The sequence below is a fragment of the Dunckerocampus dactyliophorus genome, chromosome 3 (assembly GCF_027744805.1).
Source record: "Dunckerocampus dactyliophorus isolate RoL2022-P2 chromosome 3, RoL_Ddac_1.1, whole genome shotgun sequence".
NCBI lineage: Eukaryota > Metazoa > Chordata > Actinopteri > Syngnathiformes > Syngnathidae > Dunckerocampus > Dunckerocampus dactyliophorus.
The window spans coordinates 36,638,341-36,657,991 of NC_072821.1; the positions used below are offsets into that span (position 1 = coordinate 36,638,341).

At 40.6% G+C, this 19,651-nt stretch overlaps 1 protein-coding gene across 3 annotated transcripts in view; it reads left to right on the forward strand.

The window, feature by feature from the left end:
* Positions 1-19,651, forward strand: part of si:ch211-186j3.6 (neural-cadherin) — a 313,458-nt gene that overhangs the window by 211,297 nt on the left and 82,510 nt on the right. For all 3 annotated transcript variants that reach the window (XM_054770409.1, XM_054770410.1, XM_054770411.1), the window contains 3 exons: positions 2,733-2,826; positions 12,116-12,300; positions 19,379-19,608. In XM_054770409.1, coding sequence (XP_054626384.1) covers positions 2,733-2,826; positions 12,116-12,300; positions 19,379-19,608 — 509 coding nt within the window. The remainder of the gene's footprint in view (positions 1-2,732; positions 2,827-12,115; positions 12,301-19,378; positions 19,609-19,651) is intronic.

Genomic DNA, 19,651 nt, shown 5'->3' on the forward strand with positions numbered 1-19,651 from the left:
GTGAGGTGTTCCAGGCATGCCCAGACGGGAAAAGGACCTGGGGCAGACCAAGGACACGCTGGAGGGATTATGTCTCACAGCTGGCCTGGGAACGCCTTGGTGTCCTTCCGGTGGAATTGGAAGAGGTGGCCGGGGACCGGGAAGTCTGGGCTTCCCTACTGAGACTGTTGCCCCTGAAGGGCTGAGTCCCAATACTTTTGTGTGTGTAGGTGTAATCAAAGTGGTTTTATTATTGTGCATCCATTAAGAAGCAGTACATTTTTATGGTGTCCTTTCCGTACCTCCCAACCACCCACCCCCCTTGATCATCATCATCTCATCACACTTTGATTGTCCTGATGATCAGCGATTAGCCGCAAGGTCTCCCGTGGCGCCGCTCGCCGGGTCACACAGGCAGTTTGACACACAGCTCCTGCATTTATTGCTCCGCCGCCTGTGTCACGTTGTGGCTGCAGGCGCGACACCAAAGTGCTGCAGGGACAATCTGCAAAGGCGGCTTGTGGGGAGCATTTGTAAGCGTTCAGGGACAGCCTCTTTGAGCCGCGCATCAGACGTGTCACTCGGTGCCAGATTCCACGGCCGCGCTGTCGACTGTCAACACTTCCTCCTCTGCCACTTGTCTTTTTGTTCTTTTTCATGTGTACTCCCTTTAAACTCTTTCCTTTCTCGCTCAGTGGGATACGCTTGGCCTTCTATGTGTCTCTGTCTGTCAAAAAAAAAAAAAAAGGCACAAAGGGTCCAATCAAGCCAGCACCAGAAACTACATACACAAACATTTAGGACTTATGACTTGGATTGATTTTTGTATATACACAGCATGCTCCTCAAACAACCAGTCAAGTAAGTAACCTAACTGCCATGCAAGTGGAAAAAGAAGTGAAGAAAAAGTGAAATGGAAAAGTAAATGAGCATAAAATAAAATGAAATAAAAGATGCCAGACAGACATGAAGTGGAGACTGATGTTGATACCTATTTGTATTTTTATACGTATTGATGCATGCAAAGTGTCATGCAAGTGTAAAAAGAAGTTAAAGACTATACTACCAAGGAACATAAACATCCTTTCACAATGTGCAACTACACTGGCTATGAATGTGGAGGGAGACACCAGACTCGCATTATGGTGAAAAATGGACTACTATTACTACGATTATTATTGTTATTACCTCCGCCAAGCGCAGCGAGGAAGTTATGTTTTTGCCGGCGTTTATCTGTCTGTTTGTGTTTCAAAATAACTTGAAAATCTGAATGGATTTGGATGAAATTTTCAGGAATTGTCAGAAATGGGACATGGAAGAACTGATTACATTTTGGATTCGTGGATCCAGGAGTTTTTCAAAAGATTCTTCAACATTGTGAGATAGGAGCATTTTCGGCATTTGTGCGTATAACTCCAAAAAAAATGGTCAGACAAATTTCCAAAAGGTTCTACAAAATATCAAAGACTGATCCAGATAATGGAATAATTCCGGATGCTATGATCCAGAATATGAAAAAATAGGGCACCTTAGGAATTTTCACCACAGGAAGACTACAAATGACGCTACAAACATGCAGCAAACACCATTACATCAAGCCAACACACTGTGGCATCTGGAGTGTGCCAACGGATTCGTTGTATCTTCAAAACCTACGGGGCTACACCCAGAGCAAAACCTCCATTACGCAAAATGCGATTTTTGTGAATAACTACTGAACTAATATTGACATCATTACGAATCCCATTGCTTATGGTATGTTTTCATGCTCAAGCAAAATATAAATAAATATGCAGATCAAATAAATGTAGGACTATATTTATGGTGTAAATCACAATATGGGGGGAGCTATGGTGCTTGGCGGAGGTATGCACTCTGAGTGCTTTTCTAGTTATCATTATTATTATTGTTATTAAATATTAGTGGTAACTTGCCACATTATGCTGAGCAAGCCTGCACAGAGAAGCCTAATTTGCATAAAAGGTGATAGTGTGCTAACTCTGTTTGGACTACTTTACATTATTTCATCATCATTATTATTATTATTATTGTTAATATTTAAGATCAAGAGTCAAGAGTTTTCATTGTCAGTTCACCAGATATCAAAGACATAAAGGGCATCATCATTTTCTTCCCTCCACAGTGCAATCAAATTAAATATTATTATTAGTATTATTGTACAAGTGTTAAGTAATAAGTTGATTTAGTACTGAGCAGCCAGGACAGAGACCTGTGTGCCATAACTTGCATTCCCTGTTCTATGGTTGTCATCATCTATTTTTTGTCGTCACTGGTACATATTGTGTGGCGTGAAAAGCCAAAGAAAAAGAAAAAGTCGCTGGTGAAGTTGATACTCTAGGCACCGCAATTACAGGTCAACCTTGACTTCTGAGGTTGATTTCTCCGTGCAAACATTCCTTCCACTCCGTCTGATGGCGATATCGTGACTTTGTATCAGACCTTGACTTGATATCATCTCCATCGTCTTCACGTCCACTCAGAAGAGGAATCAAGGTGGAGAAAAGGTGAAAAGGTTTTTTTTTTTCCTGTGGGAAATGAAATAAGGCGTCCCAGTGGAGCCTGGAGAGCCTTTTCAAGTTGGGAAAGACAAACATGCTCAATTTGAACACGTCAAGGTCAGCGTGCACGTTCAAGGGTATTGATGATAACAATATTTGTCCACTTCCTGCCATGTGGCCTTCTGATGAAACATGCCAACACGTGTGGTATACCAATACCGTTTGTGTTTGCAGGCCGCATGCCGACCACCCTGCTGGGAAAGGTGCACGCCCCCGACCCTGACGACTGGGACAATAAGACGTACGTCTTTGAAGGACACGCGCCCACGTAAGTCTTCTTGACAGCCGTCCTTCAGTAGTAAACACCTGGAAAATGCAAACACACAAGAAGCTTTGCCGCGTCTGAAATTCTGTGGAAAATATTCCCCAGCATGGCGCGCGTGCACATCATTTTTACAAAGAAAGCCCACGCGAAGCAAATATGTTTAGAAATTCAAATGCATTTTCTTCTCTCACTTCTTTTTTTTATGTCACAAGCAAGATGAAGAAGAGCAGTGGCTCGCAGATTTCTTCTGGCTGGGTCGCAGGCAGCTTGAACATTTAAATGTGGAACATAGAACACATTTGATCACTTTTTTTAAAAGTCACATTTTACAGACAATTTTTTCATGCAATATTTTAGTCATCTTCCTTTTTGATATACACGCATCATACTCTTAAAAGTGAAATCTCTTATTTTGTGTTCCTCATTTCTTTCCTTTAATACATCAAAAATACATTCTATGCATATTACTGTGAATGTTTAAAAAGATGACAAAACTAAGAAATTAATGACATTCATTTTAAATTCTGTAAAAACTGCATCATAAGAACAATAATAACAATAATAATAATATCTAAAATAAATGTAAATTTAAATAAAATTCAATAAATTATTCAATATTATATTTAATTGTAATGTATGTATTATTTATCTGCATGCAGTTACATAAAAATATTAATAGAAATTCAAATAAAATCATAATACATCTGAATTTTTTTAAAACTAAACTAACAAAGTAAATTTATTAAAAATTGTATTATAATAACGATAATAATAATAATAGTAATCTAAAATATTGTAAAATAAATTACAATTAATTTAAATTACATTCAATTAAATTTAACAAATATTAAATTATATATATTAATATAAAATTATATATATTTTATATTATGTTGAGTTATAATGTATGCATGATATATCTGCATGCAGTTAAATAGTAAAATATTAATAGAAGTAAAAATTATAATAGAATCCTAATAAATCCAAAAAATTGTTTAAAAGTAAAACTAAACTAACAAATTTATTTTGTTTAAAACTATATGATCATAATAATAATCTACAATATTCTAAAATACATTACAATTAATTTTAAATTAAATTTCACTCATTATTTAATATTATATTTAATTTCAATGTATGTGTTATTTATCTACAAGCAGTTATATAATAACATCCTAGTAAAAAATCTAATAAATAAACATAAGTGATCAAATAATAAATGTATCAAAAATATGCCTTGGGCATGCCATTGTCTCTAATGGCAAAACAATAATAATAATGTAAAATACATGACAATTAATTTTAAATAACATTCCATTCAACAAAGTGAAACAGAATAAAAGAAAATAAAACAAAAAGAAAAGTGGGTGCTATGTATAAGTACATATAAGTTGGCAACGCTGATCTCTCCTGCTGCATCTTCTTCTTCCACTTACTTATTACGTTCACAGACAGCACTGCTAGAATGTGTTTATGAGCGAGGTAGCGCCAAATGTATTCATGGCAGGCTTCCACAAATAAATCAATGAATAAATCAATGTGTGCGGAAGATTGTGCTCTTCTACCAGAGTAGGGGAAGAATGTTCTAGTCTCCTGGTTGTAAGCCAGCGTAGCATCCGCGTGGTTCCTTTAAGCTCCAGCTGTTACATAGTGTTGCTTTAATAGCACTCCAGTCAGCTTTGAAGTTTCTCCCAAAGTTTTGAAGCAATTATTCCCGAGCAGACTTGAGCGTATCGACAGATGAGGGATGATTGGAACGTAATCACCCCAAGAAGTCCAGAAGTGTTTGGTGTGATGTGGATGAGTTGCCGTGCTTGATGGAGACGTGTGAATAATGCACAGAAGATCTGCCAGATGTTCCCGCTAATGAATCCACTTCTTATGGATTGGCTGTGATTGGCCGATAGCCCGCCTGATTTCCTTGTCAGCAATGTGATCAGCAATCAGTGCGCTGGCTGCAGGTTATTGATCAGGCTGCCTGCTGCTGCTTCTTCAGCTGCAAACCAACTTTCATCACCGTCTCACTCCAATGTGCAATCTTTTATTCATGTTAGCAGCTTCATTCTAATGCACCATCACAACTTTAGTGCCTTTAGCCCTCATTTAACGCCTACTTTCATATGTGATATAGAGTAGCCCCACGAATAATGCACACACAAAAAACATTTAAACTATTTTATTTTTGCATACATTATTATTATTGATTTTATTTTCATTTTTTTAATATATTCATATTATCATAAAAAATCCAAACTGCATTTAATCTTTTTTGCAAAATGTTTATTTTGTTGTTTTGCCGCTATTACTTACTCATCTCAATCCTCTCTTCATTGCGCTTTTATTGCATCTTTTGGCGGCATTCGTCTTCTTCCTTGTTCTTTGGATGAGAGTCAAGTTTATTAAGAAATCATATACACAGTGTTTCTAAAGTCTGAACAAGGGCAAAATGTTTTATTTAAAAAAATAATAAAAAAAAAAATATATATATATATATATATATATACACATACATATATGTATACAGTCAAACCTGTCTTAGCGGCCACCTTTATAGAAGGGCCACCTGCCTATAGCGGCCACTGAAAAATCCCCCGCAGCAAATTTACATGTTATAGACCCTGTGTATAGCAGTCACCTGTCCAACGCGGCCAGCGGCCACCCATTTTGTCTCCCTTGGTCAATATCTGACTGCATATAGCGGCCAAAATACCAACTCAAGTAGAAACTTCATGCACGAAAAAGTTTCGTTTTTCAATCAATGAAGCTGTTGTGTGTAGACTTTAATTACTGAGTCCTAGCTCAGTCACAATCATTCACAAGATCCACATAATATACATATTCACATAATATAAATAACATACTTTTATTTCATTTTTTTCCGTCGACTGGGAAGGACGTGTATGGCAGGAGCTCTGTTGAAGATCCAGGACATTTGAACCATTTTGGTGCTTTCCTGACTACACTTCATGAACACAAGATCAGCACTGCTCACTGAATCCACCAACTTTAACTTGGATAGGCGAGCGGTACCGATTCCTCGAAATAAACTACTTACAGTATATGTGTCGATACCTGCTAGCAAGTCAAGCTAACTGGCTAACTGCTGAAGTTCAAAATGGTTGCTAGCAACAATGCCAAACACAAAACCAAATGATACTGGATCTACGAACTTAAAATCAGATAAATAAATAAAAAAACAACTCCAGGATTCGAAAGCAGAAATTAACCTTAATCTTGATGACCTCCATGAAATGATCACAGATGTCCTTTTTGGTGTCACAAACATTGCGGAAAAAAATCTATCTAGGCTATCACACACATCATGGAAGAAAACAGAGCACTGAGCAAGTCTATCAAGCACGAAGAAGAAGAGGTCAAGGAGTTGCAAGATGAAAATGCGGACTTGAGCGCTGCTCTTAAGGAGGTTAAAAACCCTATAGAAGATATCAAGGCTCTGCAGGATGATATTAAGGTATTATTGAATGACAGTGCTGCCTTGCGCCCCGCTCTTAAGGAAGCAAAAAGCCCTAAAGAAAATACAGCATTATGCAAGGATGTTAGGTTTCCGCAGGATGATATCAGGGCATTATTGGAAGACAATGCTGCCTTGCGTGCCGCTCTTAAGGAGGCTATAAACCCTATGGGAGAAAACAAAGCATTATGCAATGATGTCAACATTCTACAGGATGATATCAAGGCGCAATTGAAGGATAACGCTGCCTTTCGCAGCACCCTTTAGGAAGAGAAAGAAGGAAAGGAAAATATCACGAAGCAAATGAAAATGGATCGGAATACACGATGAATGATGTGGCCCTCACAGGGATCCAAATCACACCCAAGTCAAGAGATGTTCCTTCAATGAAGCAACAGATTGCTAACTTGCTACAATCAAAGGAGGTGGCTGTAATGTAGATATCAACAGCATCGACGCTTGCGTCCCACTATATGGCAGAAACAACACCACACCTGTCATCATCGTTAAGCTCACCAACAGGGAAAACAGTCAGCTCTGCTTCTTCCTACTCCATTTCGGACATGTGGAACTGTGACTTGTAACATGAAGCATTCAATGCACACTGTATGCATGTTCGAAATAAATGAAACCATAACCAGAATGACTTCATTCTACAATAGGGGCGGGGTCAGAGATGGTGTCATGTCCATGAGGAAGGAAGTTTGTCCTTCCTGACGCCATGAAAACTTGAAAAGCGAGCATTTGAGCATGTTTCCCCTCCAAAGTAAAGTAAACAAGTGAGAGAGATGATGGTGTAAATACATACTCATCATTAAAACATCATTGCCTGTGCACTTCATGAAGACACAGTTTGACCCAGGAACAGATGATTTCTATTCCTACTAACATCCGAAAAGGGCGGGCGTTCCACCTTGGAGGTTCTGCGCTCTGAAAATTGTGCAGTGACCTTACTGCCCCCCTCCCAGAATGACTTTTATTCATGTGTTTTATTATTCAGCGTTTTCATTGAAGCAATTAGGGCTTGATTGTCTTCTCTGTCTCGTTCTGGAAAAGCCTCTAGGGGGGGCCTGGGGGTCAAAACAGGACTCATCCAATTACCGGACAGACGCTTCGTTAATAAATTAAAACAGCGCCGCCGAGGCGGGCGGTGGGGGGCGGTGGGGTGTCGGTATGGCTGACAGCGTCCAAGGTCAGGATGTGTCCATGTAACGTCCATCGGGGGACGCAAACGTCCTCATTGGACTTGATGAAGTGAAAGGTGCTGATGAGCGTGTGATCTGTCTCTCATTTATCACGTGACCTTCGCTTTCCGCTAATTCGAGCCAATCAAAGTGTAGCGAAGATACACTATGTTCATCAAGCCGCACTTATGCAAACGTAAAACTTCTTTTGCTGCATCCCTCCAAAATAAAGTGTGAACTTAAACAGGCAGATCAGTTTTGATATTTTGTAAAGATATGCTAAGAAGTTATTTATATTTCAATGCTTTGTCGTAAACTGGAGATGAAAAGCCTGCTATCCACTCATTCAATCCCAGCCATTTTTCAACCCCTTCAGTAGCAGCCATTGTAGACAATGTCGACTGATCTTTCAAGGCAAACAGAATATTGTGTTCTACAGTATATAAACATGGAACCTACCAAAAGAAGCATTAGACTCCCATTTTTCATCAGAAAAAAGTTTGTTTCTACCTGTTTCGGTTCTTTAGTAAGCAGCAGTAGAACATAGGTAAGTTTCAGGAAAATATCAGTTCCTGACTAAAAAAAGGGAGAAAAACAGCTTTTTGTGAACAGATAGATTTCAAGCGTAACTTTCACTTTGACAAAAATACTTTTTGCTTTTGTGACAGCTCAAATATCTAAACTATACCAACATAAACAACACAAAAAGGGTTGTTTTACATCAAAACAACAATTTGTTTACAAATATAACACCATGAACTATTGACAATTTTCACATTTGGAACTGAACTATGTCTGCGTGTGTGTGTGTGTGTGTGTGTGTGTGTGTGTGTGTGTGTGTGTGTGTGTGTGTGTGAGTGAGCATGCGTTAAAATGTAACCTTCTGCACACTACACTCCCCCACGCTCTCTCACTTCCTCCTTCCAGTCATGTGTTTCTCTTCTGTCCACATGATCGCTGCTGAGCGCTGATCAAATGCACTTCTGCCATCTAGTGGCCATTTTTATGGCTTAGAATTGCTCTGAAATGAAATCCATTAGTCAGGAGTTGCATCATCACCTCTTTTTGCCTCTTTTGGATGGGGGGTTTAGGTTTATAAAAACGTAAATGTACGTCTTTGGTATTGAATGACTCTTTACTCTTTTTTTTCTATTCATTCATTTCATTTTTCAATTTTACTTTCTTCTTAAACAATATTTCAAAATGTTCTTTTCATAATATTATGTCCCGAACTATTATAAATGTTTCCCTCAACCAAACGCAAAAATTACAACTTTATCTCATTTTGTTTCTCATAATGACTTCAAAAAATGTCCCCTTGTTTATCGTGGGGGATAGGTTCCCAAAATAGCCTGCAATAAGTGAAATCTGCGAAGTAGCCAACTTATTATTTTTTTTACAATGATTATATATGTTTTAAGGCTGTAAAACCCTTCACAATACACTTTATACACTTTTCCCAGACCGACAGTAACATTTTCTCACATTTCTCTTTTGTTGAAACACTCCACAAGTTCAAATTTAGTTTGAATTTTAATGATCAACATACTAGGTTGGACACAAGAAATGATTAAGTGGCTCACGTGTATTTCACTCCTGGGGCCGTGCCTCTTCCGCACCGCAGGAACCGCACCGCTGAAGTGTTTTTGTGTCCTTGTTAAAACATATTGCTCCTGTCGTCATATCTTCCTCCTCCTCGTCCTCCTCCTTGAACCGAAGATTCCTTTACAGTATTCCGTAGTGGCGCCCTTCGGCCGCAACTTCTACCTTCCTTCAGCATGTCCAGAAGTCCAACTTTTTGTGCGATGGTTGGGTTCCTCTGCCTTTTGGATGCAGAATGTCTCGTCGACGTTGTGTGTTTTGTCGAGGAGAAAACGTGCAAACATACAGCATTCAAGCTCCGTGCAAGCTGTTTGCTAGCGATCATATAACAGGAAACAATAAGGATGCAGAATACAATGTGCGGGTTATCCCTTAGCCAATCACATCTGTTGTGGCTCTATATTTAGCCGGCTATTGTAGCTCTACTGTGGGTTCCTAATATGCTAGCACAGGCACAAAAACACATACTGAGACGAGGTGACGTGATAACATCTTTACTCCTGCTGCATATGTCTTCAACTCTCACATGAGTATACAACACCCTCTACTGGCAGAAGTAGTCACTACAATAACAGACACATACCCGATAGATGGCTCAAATACATCACAAGGACGCAGAACACAATGCGCTTTCATACACTGTTAAAAAAAATGCCCTTAAAAAAATCAGCGAAACATTGAGACTTAATTCTTGTAATATTACAACTTTTTGCACAACCTCATTTTCAAAAAATTACAACTTTGTTATCTGGTTTGTTTCTCATGATATTACGATTTGATAAAATGTCCTTTTTCTTTAACATTTGAACTTCATGTTACTAAAATGACATTTTCCCTCATAATGTTACACGTTTATTCTCATAAAATTACTTTTTCAGAAGTTTTGGGTCTTGATATTTTGACTTTATTCTCGAAAAATTGCTGCTGCTTTTTCAATTTATGCTGTTGATTTTTTTTTTTTTTGCAGTTGTCTTGTTAAATTATATTTTTAGACTGTGCCAGCTGCAGGCCACTAAATAACAGCCCTGGGCCACAAATGTCCCCCGGACCGCACTTTGGACACCCCTGAGGCAGAAGCTTCTCTCCCAGAAAAGACTTCCATTAAGCTGCTGCCACGTGTGCTTTAACACGTCTTTTTGTCCCAGTTTCAGCCTTCATTCTATGTCTCAGATGGAGGCAAGCTTTAGCGTGTAGGAGGGAGGAGACAAGTGGAGGAGACTGGTTGTTTGTCTCCTCCCACTAAAGGAGTTTCGCCGTGGACATCACATGATTAGCTTGTTAGCTGGTCTCACTTCAGTGACACTTTTATTTGCGCCAGCAGGTCAGAAGAAGACTTTGAAAATGACAGCAAGCGTTTAAATCTTGTAAAAACAAGCAGTGGCTGGGAGGGATGAGCCCCCATAAAAGACCAGCGGGCTATGAGTTACGACCACGCTACGTTTGGGCGAATGCCAGCGCTGTCGCCATCAAAGCACGTTGAGGTCACCAGGAGATGAAACACGGGTGCTACTGTCCGGGCCCCGCCATCATTATCTTATACAACAACACCGTCCAACTTTATGCACTGAGGGCCACGAGAGGTGAAAGTGAAGGATGCAGGGGCCAGCTTCAAATTTTTTACCTTTGACCTTTTTCCCAACCCGACGTATAACGTACAAGGTTCTGTATGTTCCACGGAGCTTAAATGCCTCTAAACTCACACACAAGCTTGGAATTGTTGCGAGACGTCACAGACGTTAGCAATAGCATAGCTACTGTAGGTGAGCTACATGCTATTTTAACATCATGCTAGGTCAGCCTATTCAATTAAACAACATGATCAAACTTACAGCTCCCGCATCTGCAGCTGACTGACAAGTTGGCAGAGATCCATTTTAAGATGTGTAGCGAAGCTTGGCTTATTTTTTTTTACAAAGTGGGAGGCGCATACACACATGTAGCCAGCCATCACCACGGCAAGCAACTGCATGAGACTACCTTGCCACAATCATTCATGGTTCCTTCAGAGGCCAGACAGGTTTTGCCTGCATGGATTCTGCAGACTTCAGCAGTTTTCCCTCAGGTAGACCGAAACCACCACCTAAAAGAAAAAAGTTAACTCATTCAATCCCAGCCATTTTTCAAAAGACAATGGCCATTTTAGATGATTTTGACTGCTCTTTCAAGGCACACAGAATATTGTGTTCTATGGCTATGTAAACATGGAACCTACCAAAAGAAAGATGAGACTCCCGTCTTTCATCAGAAAAAAAAGGTTGTTTCTACAGTACTTTTTTGTGTTCTTTAGCAATCGGCAGTAGAAAATCGGTATGTTTCAGGAAAATATCAGTTCCCTACTAAAAATGAAGAGAAACAGCTTATTGTGAAGATACATTTCAAGCATAACTTTCACTTTGACGCAAATATTTTTTGCTTTTTGACAGCCCAAATATCTAAACAACTATACCACAACATAAACAACACAAAAATAACATCAAAATGACAATGTATTAACAAATATAACACCATGAATTATTTATAGTTTTCACATTTGGATTTGAAATATGTGTGTGCACGTGTGTGTGCACGTGTGTGTGTGTGCACGTGCATGCGTTAACATTTCTCTGCAATGCATAACCTTCTGCACACTACACTCCTCCACGCTCTCTCACTTCCTCCTTCTGTCATGTTTGTTTCTTCTGCTCACATGATCTCTGCCGAGCTCCTAGCAAATGCACTTCTGCCACCTTTGGCCGTTTTTATGGCTTAAAATTGCTCTGAAGTGAAATCCATTAGCGGGGAGCTGCGACATCACCTCTTTTTGCCTCTCAAAGCTAAAAAGACGTATAAATACGTTGTTGGGATCAGGCATCCGGGTTTATAAAAAGGTGTAAACACGTCTTTGGTATTGAATGAGTTCAACATCTTGGTAAAAGTCTGCCCACTTTAAATCTGAAGCTGAGTTTTTCCTCCGTGTTTAATAAGAAGCAACATCATAAAGAGAAGCCACAGTGGAATGGAACGGACACAGCTTCTCTCTCTGTCTCTCTCACAGGTACTTCATCCTCAACAAGCGCACCGGCTTCCTCATCATCAAGGAGAACACTCCATCTGGTACCTACCAGTTCCAGGTGCGGGTGTCTGATGGAGTCTGGCAGGACGCCGTGTCCACCGTCACCGTGCAAGTCAGGGAGCTGCCGGACGAGGCCGTCCACCGATCTGCCTCGCTACGCCTGGCAGGTGAGGAAAGAACCTTCTCCCACCTTCACGCCGTGGCCATGTCATGCTAACACAAAGAAGAGTACTCTACCACAGAACTATAACCTCAATCCTAACCTAACCTGACCTAACCCATACTTGTAAAAATACCACCTGAAAACTTTAAACATCTTACCTCTACGTGTAAAAATACCACCTTAAAACCCATAAACATCATCCCCGTGTTTATGTACGTGTAAAAATACCACCAGAAATCCTTGAAATACTATACCTGTGTTTGCATACATCTTTAAATGTGAGCGTACTGCAGTACTGCATCGCATCCATCAGAGTTGTTCTTACACGACTGTCAGACTTTGAGTTTACGCACATTTTTAATTAGTGGCATCGACACACACACACACACACACACACACACACACACACACACACACGTAGGGGCTGCATTGTGCAGGGTGGTGTGTGATGTCATCCATCAGTAGCTGATGTACAACACATATTGCATTAGCGTGGGACAAATATGACACGGCTGAGGGCTTTTTACGATTTAGCAGATATTGAACTAGAAGGAAGAGGAAAGGATGGGAGGAGGAGTGGAAGCACATAAAAAAGGATTTGTCTTTGCTGGGGAGGCGCACAGACCCAGGTGATGGAGAGCAAAAATGAAATGGATCCATGTAGGAAATATATTGATGATAATATGGAAATATATTGATTATGGCAGATTATAGTTGTCGGGGGGGGTTATAGGGAATCATGTGACCATCACCAAATAAATACGAACATTTGATTCACATATTGGATTGGTCAGAAATGAACAAAACCTAGCAAAAATACTTTCAAATATTGATTCAAAAAAAAAGAAAAATAACGAGTAAAAATTGACATTTTGGTTCTATTTGATACTTTAATGTCACGGTTTGACATTTTTATTGCCATTGTATGTTATTGAAATGACCAACATTCTGAAATGGAGATAAATAACGTACATTAAGGGGTAGCAATGCTCCAATCAGGATTTTATGCTGCCGATTCCCATTTTTAAATGTATTCATAATGAGCACTACTAGCCAGGGGTACCGTATAAAAAAGAAAAGGACAATTCCAAGATCCCTTGACTGCCAAGGGACCCAAAAATAAGTAATTACTAATCAAATTTGTAATTAATTGGGGGGATGGCAACGTGATTTTTTTTTTCATGGGACCCCTGCTCCTGGCGATGTGATAGGACAGAAGGAAGCATAAAATCACCTTCATTTACAACAACATATTTTTTGAATTACTTTTTGAAGAGGACATTCAGTATAACACTGGTGAAACTTCCAGAGGATGACACGCCTTCTTTAAGTACTGTAGACTTTGGATGTGAGAGTACACTCGTGGACACAGACTCGGCGAACTCGGTGTCTTCCACTGCTGAGAAAGGCTGGTCATCTCGTCCGATTGTTCAATTATTTTTTGGATAATTAGCTTAGCACATACGCCACATGGCTGCGTTAGCTGGCGTCTGAATGATGACCACATCGTGAGCCTCGAAAACTGACCGTACTCTGTCAAATGTTTGTTCTTTTTACGTTGCTACGCCTGCAAGATAGTGTCCATGGCATGCGTCGGTAGTTAAGTGCCACACGGCAGACATGATTGCCGTTGTTTTGTGGGAGGGGAAAGTGAGAGGATGACGCTGCCAAAGACTTTAGCTATGTTGAGACATGACACTGCATGAAATCTGATGCCGATCGACGGGAGCACCCCTAGTAAGCGGTGTAGATATGCTTGGCTCATTTTCTGCTCTTACAAGTTCCAAGCATATCAAGCACATGCAGATTGATGAAAGAAATATGAAGTCATACATTGTCAAGGGGGGTCAGAGGTCATATCCACCACCATAGTGCCCGTACCCAACGTGACCTGCTTGAATGACTATCGCCCTATAGCACTCACTCCTATTGTTATGAAGTGCTTTGAAAGAATAGTCATGACCCACATCAAAAAGAGCATCCCGGCGGCAACTGTGGACCCTCTACAGTTTGCATATCGCCAGAACCGGTCCACGGATGATGCAGTCAACACTGCCATCCACACAGCCCTTTCTCACCTACAGGGCCAGGACACATATGTCAGAATGCTATTTATAGACTATAGCTCTGCTTTTAATACAGTCAGCCCCCACAAACTCACAAATAAGTTCCTCACACTTGGCCTGTCTCCCTCCCTCTGTAACTGGGTGTTTAACTTTCTCACAGGCAGGCCCCAGTCAGTCAGAGTCCACAATCGCACATCCAGCTCAAGAATTGTGAGCACTGGGACCCCTCAGGGGTGTGTGCTGAGTCCGCTCCTCTACACGCTCTTCACCTATGATTGCGTGGCCTCCCAGAACAACACCAGCATCATTAAATTTGCGGATGACACTACAGTCATCGGACTGATCACTGGTGGTGTTGAAACATCATACAGAAGAGAGGTGGCGGACCTCATAGCTTGGTGTCGTGATAACAATCTCCTTCTCAATACAGATAAGACTAAAGAGATGATCATCGACCCAAGAACAAGGGAAAAGGAGCCGCATAGACCCCTGTTTATTGATGAGACTGAGGTGGAGAGGGTGAAAACCTTCAAGTTCCTTGGCACACACATCAGCGAGGACCTCACCTGGTCTCACAACACCCAACAAATTCTGAAGAAGTCCCAAAGGAGACTGTACTTCCTGAGAAGACTGAGGAAATTTGGCATGTCCACCACAATCCTGAGTTGCTTCTACAGATGCACTATGGAAAGTGTCCTTACCGCCTCCATCACTGTTTGGTACGGTAACTGTACAACACGTGATAGGAAGGCACTCCAGCGGGTGATCAAGACCTCACAGAACATTGTTGGGGCAGCCCTCCCCTCACTGCAAGACATTTATAAAACTAGAGTCCTACGAAGAACACACAACCTCATCAAGGACAGCACACATCCACAACACTCATTATTCACACTCCTACCGTCAGGCAGACGCTACAGGAGTTTGAAGTCCAGGACCACAAGGCTGGCAAACAGCTTTTACCCACAGGCCATCAGGCTTCTCAACGAAGCACTCACACACGCCGCACGCAACACACGCACACACTCATAGCACTTTATTTATTTATTTATTTATTTGTATTATTATTTATCAGTATTAATGTCTCTTCTGTTGTTGTTGCTTAATTTATTGGTATTTATGTTTCTTATGTTCTTATTCTTTCTTGTGTTTTCTTTCTTTTCTTGGGAGAATGAACAGAATAAGATTTTCATTGCATAGTATAACTGTTGTTTTACTATGCACATGACAATAAAACTCTCTTGAATCTTGAATCTTGAATATCATGTTTGGATTTAACAAGTCTGCCAAACTTGGACAAAAAAAAAGAAACACTTTTAATTTCCGTCAACAAGATGAGAATATCATCAAAGGTAAAGTGAATTAGAGATGATGTGGAGGTGAAATATGATCACACTGCTGTGCGTGTGCGTGCGCATGCAATAAACACTGATGGATTGTCTGTCATGAGGATTATGAAAATATTCCACATGTATCGTTATTTACAGCAGGCTTGCCATTTGAAATCCCATTGCAGGAGCAAATGTGGAATGTAATAACCACAACCACCTGGAATCACCTTCACCAGATTAATGCAAACCCCCGCTTACCTAACACCTCCACCTCTCACTCACTCGCTCTTTGTTGGGCGGCGCTGCAAAGAGAAAAAGGCGGTAAACAGAAAGTCCTTGAAAAGTCCGCCCCGACTCCGTATGCCAAACACACGAACACACGCAAACGTGATGAAGAGCTCCTGTCCACACGTTGACCTTTCAAACGCAACACCCTCGAGTCAGATATTATCCAAATAATTCTCTCACTCGGATCAATATGGAGAAATTGGCAAAATATCTTGTGGACTCGTCCAGTGCTTGACCTTCTTTCTGAGTTTTAGCCTTGACTCCTCATGTCCAATAAAACATAACACGTTACCCTTCTTATTATTCGATAGAATACTAGTAGTATTATCTTCTTATACAATGCTGTTATTACTATCATTAGCATTACCGTTAGTATTATTGTATTAAAATTGCATTTTCTCTTGTAAGAATGCAACTTTTTTCTTGTAATATTTTGACTTTATTTTCATAAAATGACATAAAGTCTGAACCTAAACTATATGAAAGGTTTCAAAATTTGAATGATATTACAGAAGAAAATGAAGTTGACATGGCTCCTGTAAGTCGCTCCGGAGTATAAGTCGCAGGACCACCCAAACCATGAAAAAAAATTGCAACTTATAGTCCGGAAAATACGGTATGGCTTTATTTCCATCATATTTTGACTGTTTTCTTGTAACATAACTTTTTCCTCAGCCTAATTTTCCAAATATTACAACTTGTTTTGTTTGTTTCTCATAATTTGATGACTTAAAAAAAAAAACTTATTTCTGTTTCATTTCAATTTCAGCTTTATGCCACTAAAATGCCATTATTTTCCTCATAATATTACAGGTTTATTTACCTTCATTCTTGTTAGAATATGGCTTTTTCCTCTTAATATTTTGACTGTATTCTTGGATAATCACAGCTGTTTTTTCAATTCGCTTTTTCTTTTCTTTTTTTTTCTTGTAATTATGAATTTATTTTCATAGTATTTTGACTTTATTCTGGAAATATTATACCTTTTTCCCCAACCTAATTTTCCAAAAAAACTGTATTCGGTGTTTGTTTCTCGTAACATTTTGACTTTTTAAAAAGATATATTTTTGTTGTGTATGCTAGTAAAATGACTTTATATTATATTACTATGACTTTTTTCTTTAATGTTTTCTCTTTCATATTTTGACTTTATTCTTGTAAAATTACTGCTGATTTTTTCCATTTTAAGAGTGTTGCAAATGGCCCCCGGGCTGCACTTTGGATTATCGTGAAGGAAGCCAAAGTTTAAAAAAAGGAATGTGTGCAACCTTGAAGACTGAAGACAAGTCCTTCCCTCCTTGTCAGGCCTTGATTGGATTCTTCAATCAGTCATTGTTTTTTGCTTTTTCCACCTCTCACTACTTCCACACTCTTTTCAAGACCTCGCCAGCCTTCAGAAAGCTCTTAAAAGTCCTTGGCGAGACAGGAGGCTGTAAAGGACGCTGTTGAAAGGACTTTGTGTGCGTGCGCGCGTGTGTGTGTGTGTACATAATGTATTGAGATGGAGGCACAAAGCCTGTGGGAAGGAGAGCAGCAGTGAGTTTGGATCAGAACCAGGTGCAGAGGCTGTCACTGTGCATTAGGAGTTACTATGCTCTCTCCCCGCAGCCCACTTTCCTCTCCACCGTCTCCCTGTCCGCCTTCCTCCGTGCGGATGGACGGATGAGAGCTGACGTTTGCCTCTGACGTTCGCTCTGTGCTCTCGCTCCGACTCTTCTCCCGCTCCCGTCTGAGCAGCGCCGTAGATGCACCTCCTCCACGGACGTGTGTGGGCGGGGGCACTTAATGCATAAGTTCACCTGGAGTGCAGCCCTCGCATTTCAGCAAGCATTTTATTCCATTTTGTTTTGTTATGAGACAATACCATCGAAAGTAAACTTGGATAATACTGTATGCTACTTTGGAGTAGTCATTTTGATGTGGATTATTTCCAGGCTTTCACAGGCCGCATAAAATGATACGGAGGGCCAAAATATTTATGATAATATTATAAAAAATATGACTATATTACAAAAGTAAAAAATTCATTAACTCCTTCAATCCCAGCCATTTGAGATATTTCAAGTGATTTTTCAATGCACACGGAATATTGTGTTCTATGGCTTTTTAAACGTGCAACCTACCAAAAGAAAGATTAGGCTCTCGTCTTTCATCAGGGAAAAAAAAGTGTGTTTCTACCTTTTTCCGTTCTTTAGTAATCAGCAGTAGAACATAGGTAAGTTTAAGGGAAATATCAGTTCCCGACTAAAAAAAGGGAGAAAATCAGCTTTTTGTGGAAAGATACATTTCAAGCATAACTTTCACTTTGACACTTCTGCTTGAGGATGCCTCTGAGGTGCTCACCTGGGTTCAGGTGTGGAGGAGACCACTCCGTCACCTTCACCGTCATCTTCCACTGTCCACAAGTTATCATGTTGGGTAACTGCTTCACAACATCACAGTAGATGTTGGGGTTCACCTTTCCCTCAATGAACCGGAGTTCCCCAGTGCCAGCAGCACTCATGCACACTACCACCACTATTGTAGTCTGTACACAAGACTTTCATTTTGTCACGATTGACAATTTAAGGCCAAGATCTATGATCCAAAGTGTTTTTCATGTGCGGATATGTTGACGTCCCTATCAGGAGGACAATGCATGATATGCTGCATGGGGTTATGCGTCATTAAATTCAAGTAGAAAACATGTCGGGGATGACGCTCTGCTTCACAACGTCATGGTACATGCTGGGATTCAGGTTTCACCTTCATGAACCGCTGCACCCCATTGCCGGCAGCACTCATGCCGTGCTTGACTGTACTCACTTGTGTTGCCAGATGTTTACACAATAATGACACTGCTATACAAGCTGTACATACGCTACTCTCAAGTATGTCCAACTTTACTTTTTACAGTATAGGAAATGTGACTTTTTTGGACTATTTTTATTTTTTTTGCGTGATCCTTCTGGCCAGCCATGCTTCCAGCTATGCTTCCAGTTGATGTCGTGGTTTTTTTACAATCCCACTTCCGGTGTGGAGCGTTGTGGCGTGTGAGGTTCAGGTGGCGGCGGCGTGGTGAATAAAACATGAGGCCGACTCCTCGCTTTCTCCGTGAGCTGCCCGCTGCGCTCGCGTTGAGCTGCAAATTGTCGAGGGCATAATTACCTTTAACTGGCGCTGTTAGATATTCATATCCTGCACCCTGCCAGTACACGCACACGCACGCACACACACACACACACACACACACACTAAACAACAGCAAGCCTTTTTCAATAAGTCATTACAGCTCAAGTTTAAGTGAAATAAAATGCTTTTATTTGCAAGAATAATTTGTGCTTGAGCATGAAGGATATTGCCTGCTGTTGCACTTCCATCTTTTTAATGTCTGCGTGTGTGTGTGTGTGTGTCACAGACATGACGGCCAAGGAGTTCATGGAGCTGAGGGGGAAGCAGCGGAGTCGCTACGAGCTGCTGGCCGACTTCCTGTCCGAGATGCTGTCGGTTCCGACCTCCAACGTCAACATCTTCAGCCTGATGGATGTGAAGGAGCGCATGCTGGACGTGCGCTTTGCCGTGTACGGTGGCGCCTCGTTCCTCCAGCCCGAGAAGATGCATGGCTATCTGGCGGCGCACAAGCAAAAGGTGTGTTGCAGGAATTAGCCAGGTCCCCATTCAGGTCTATGGA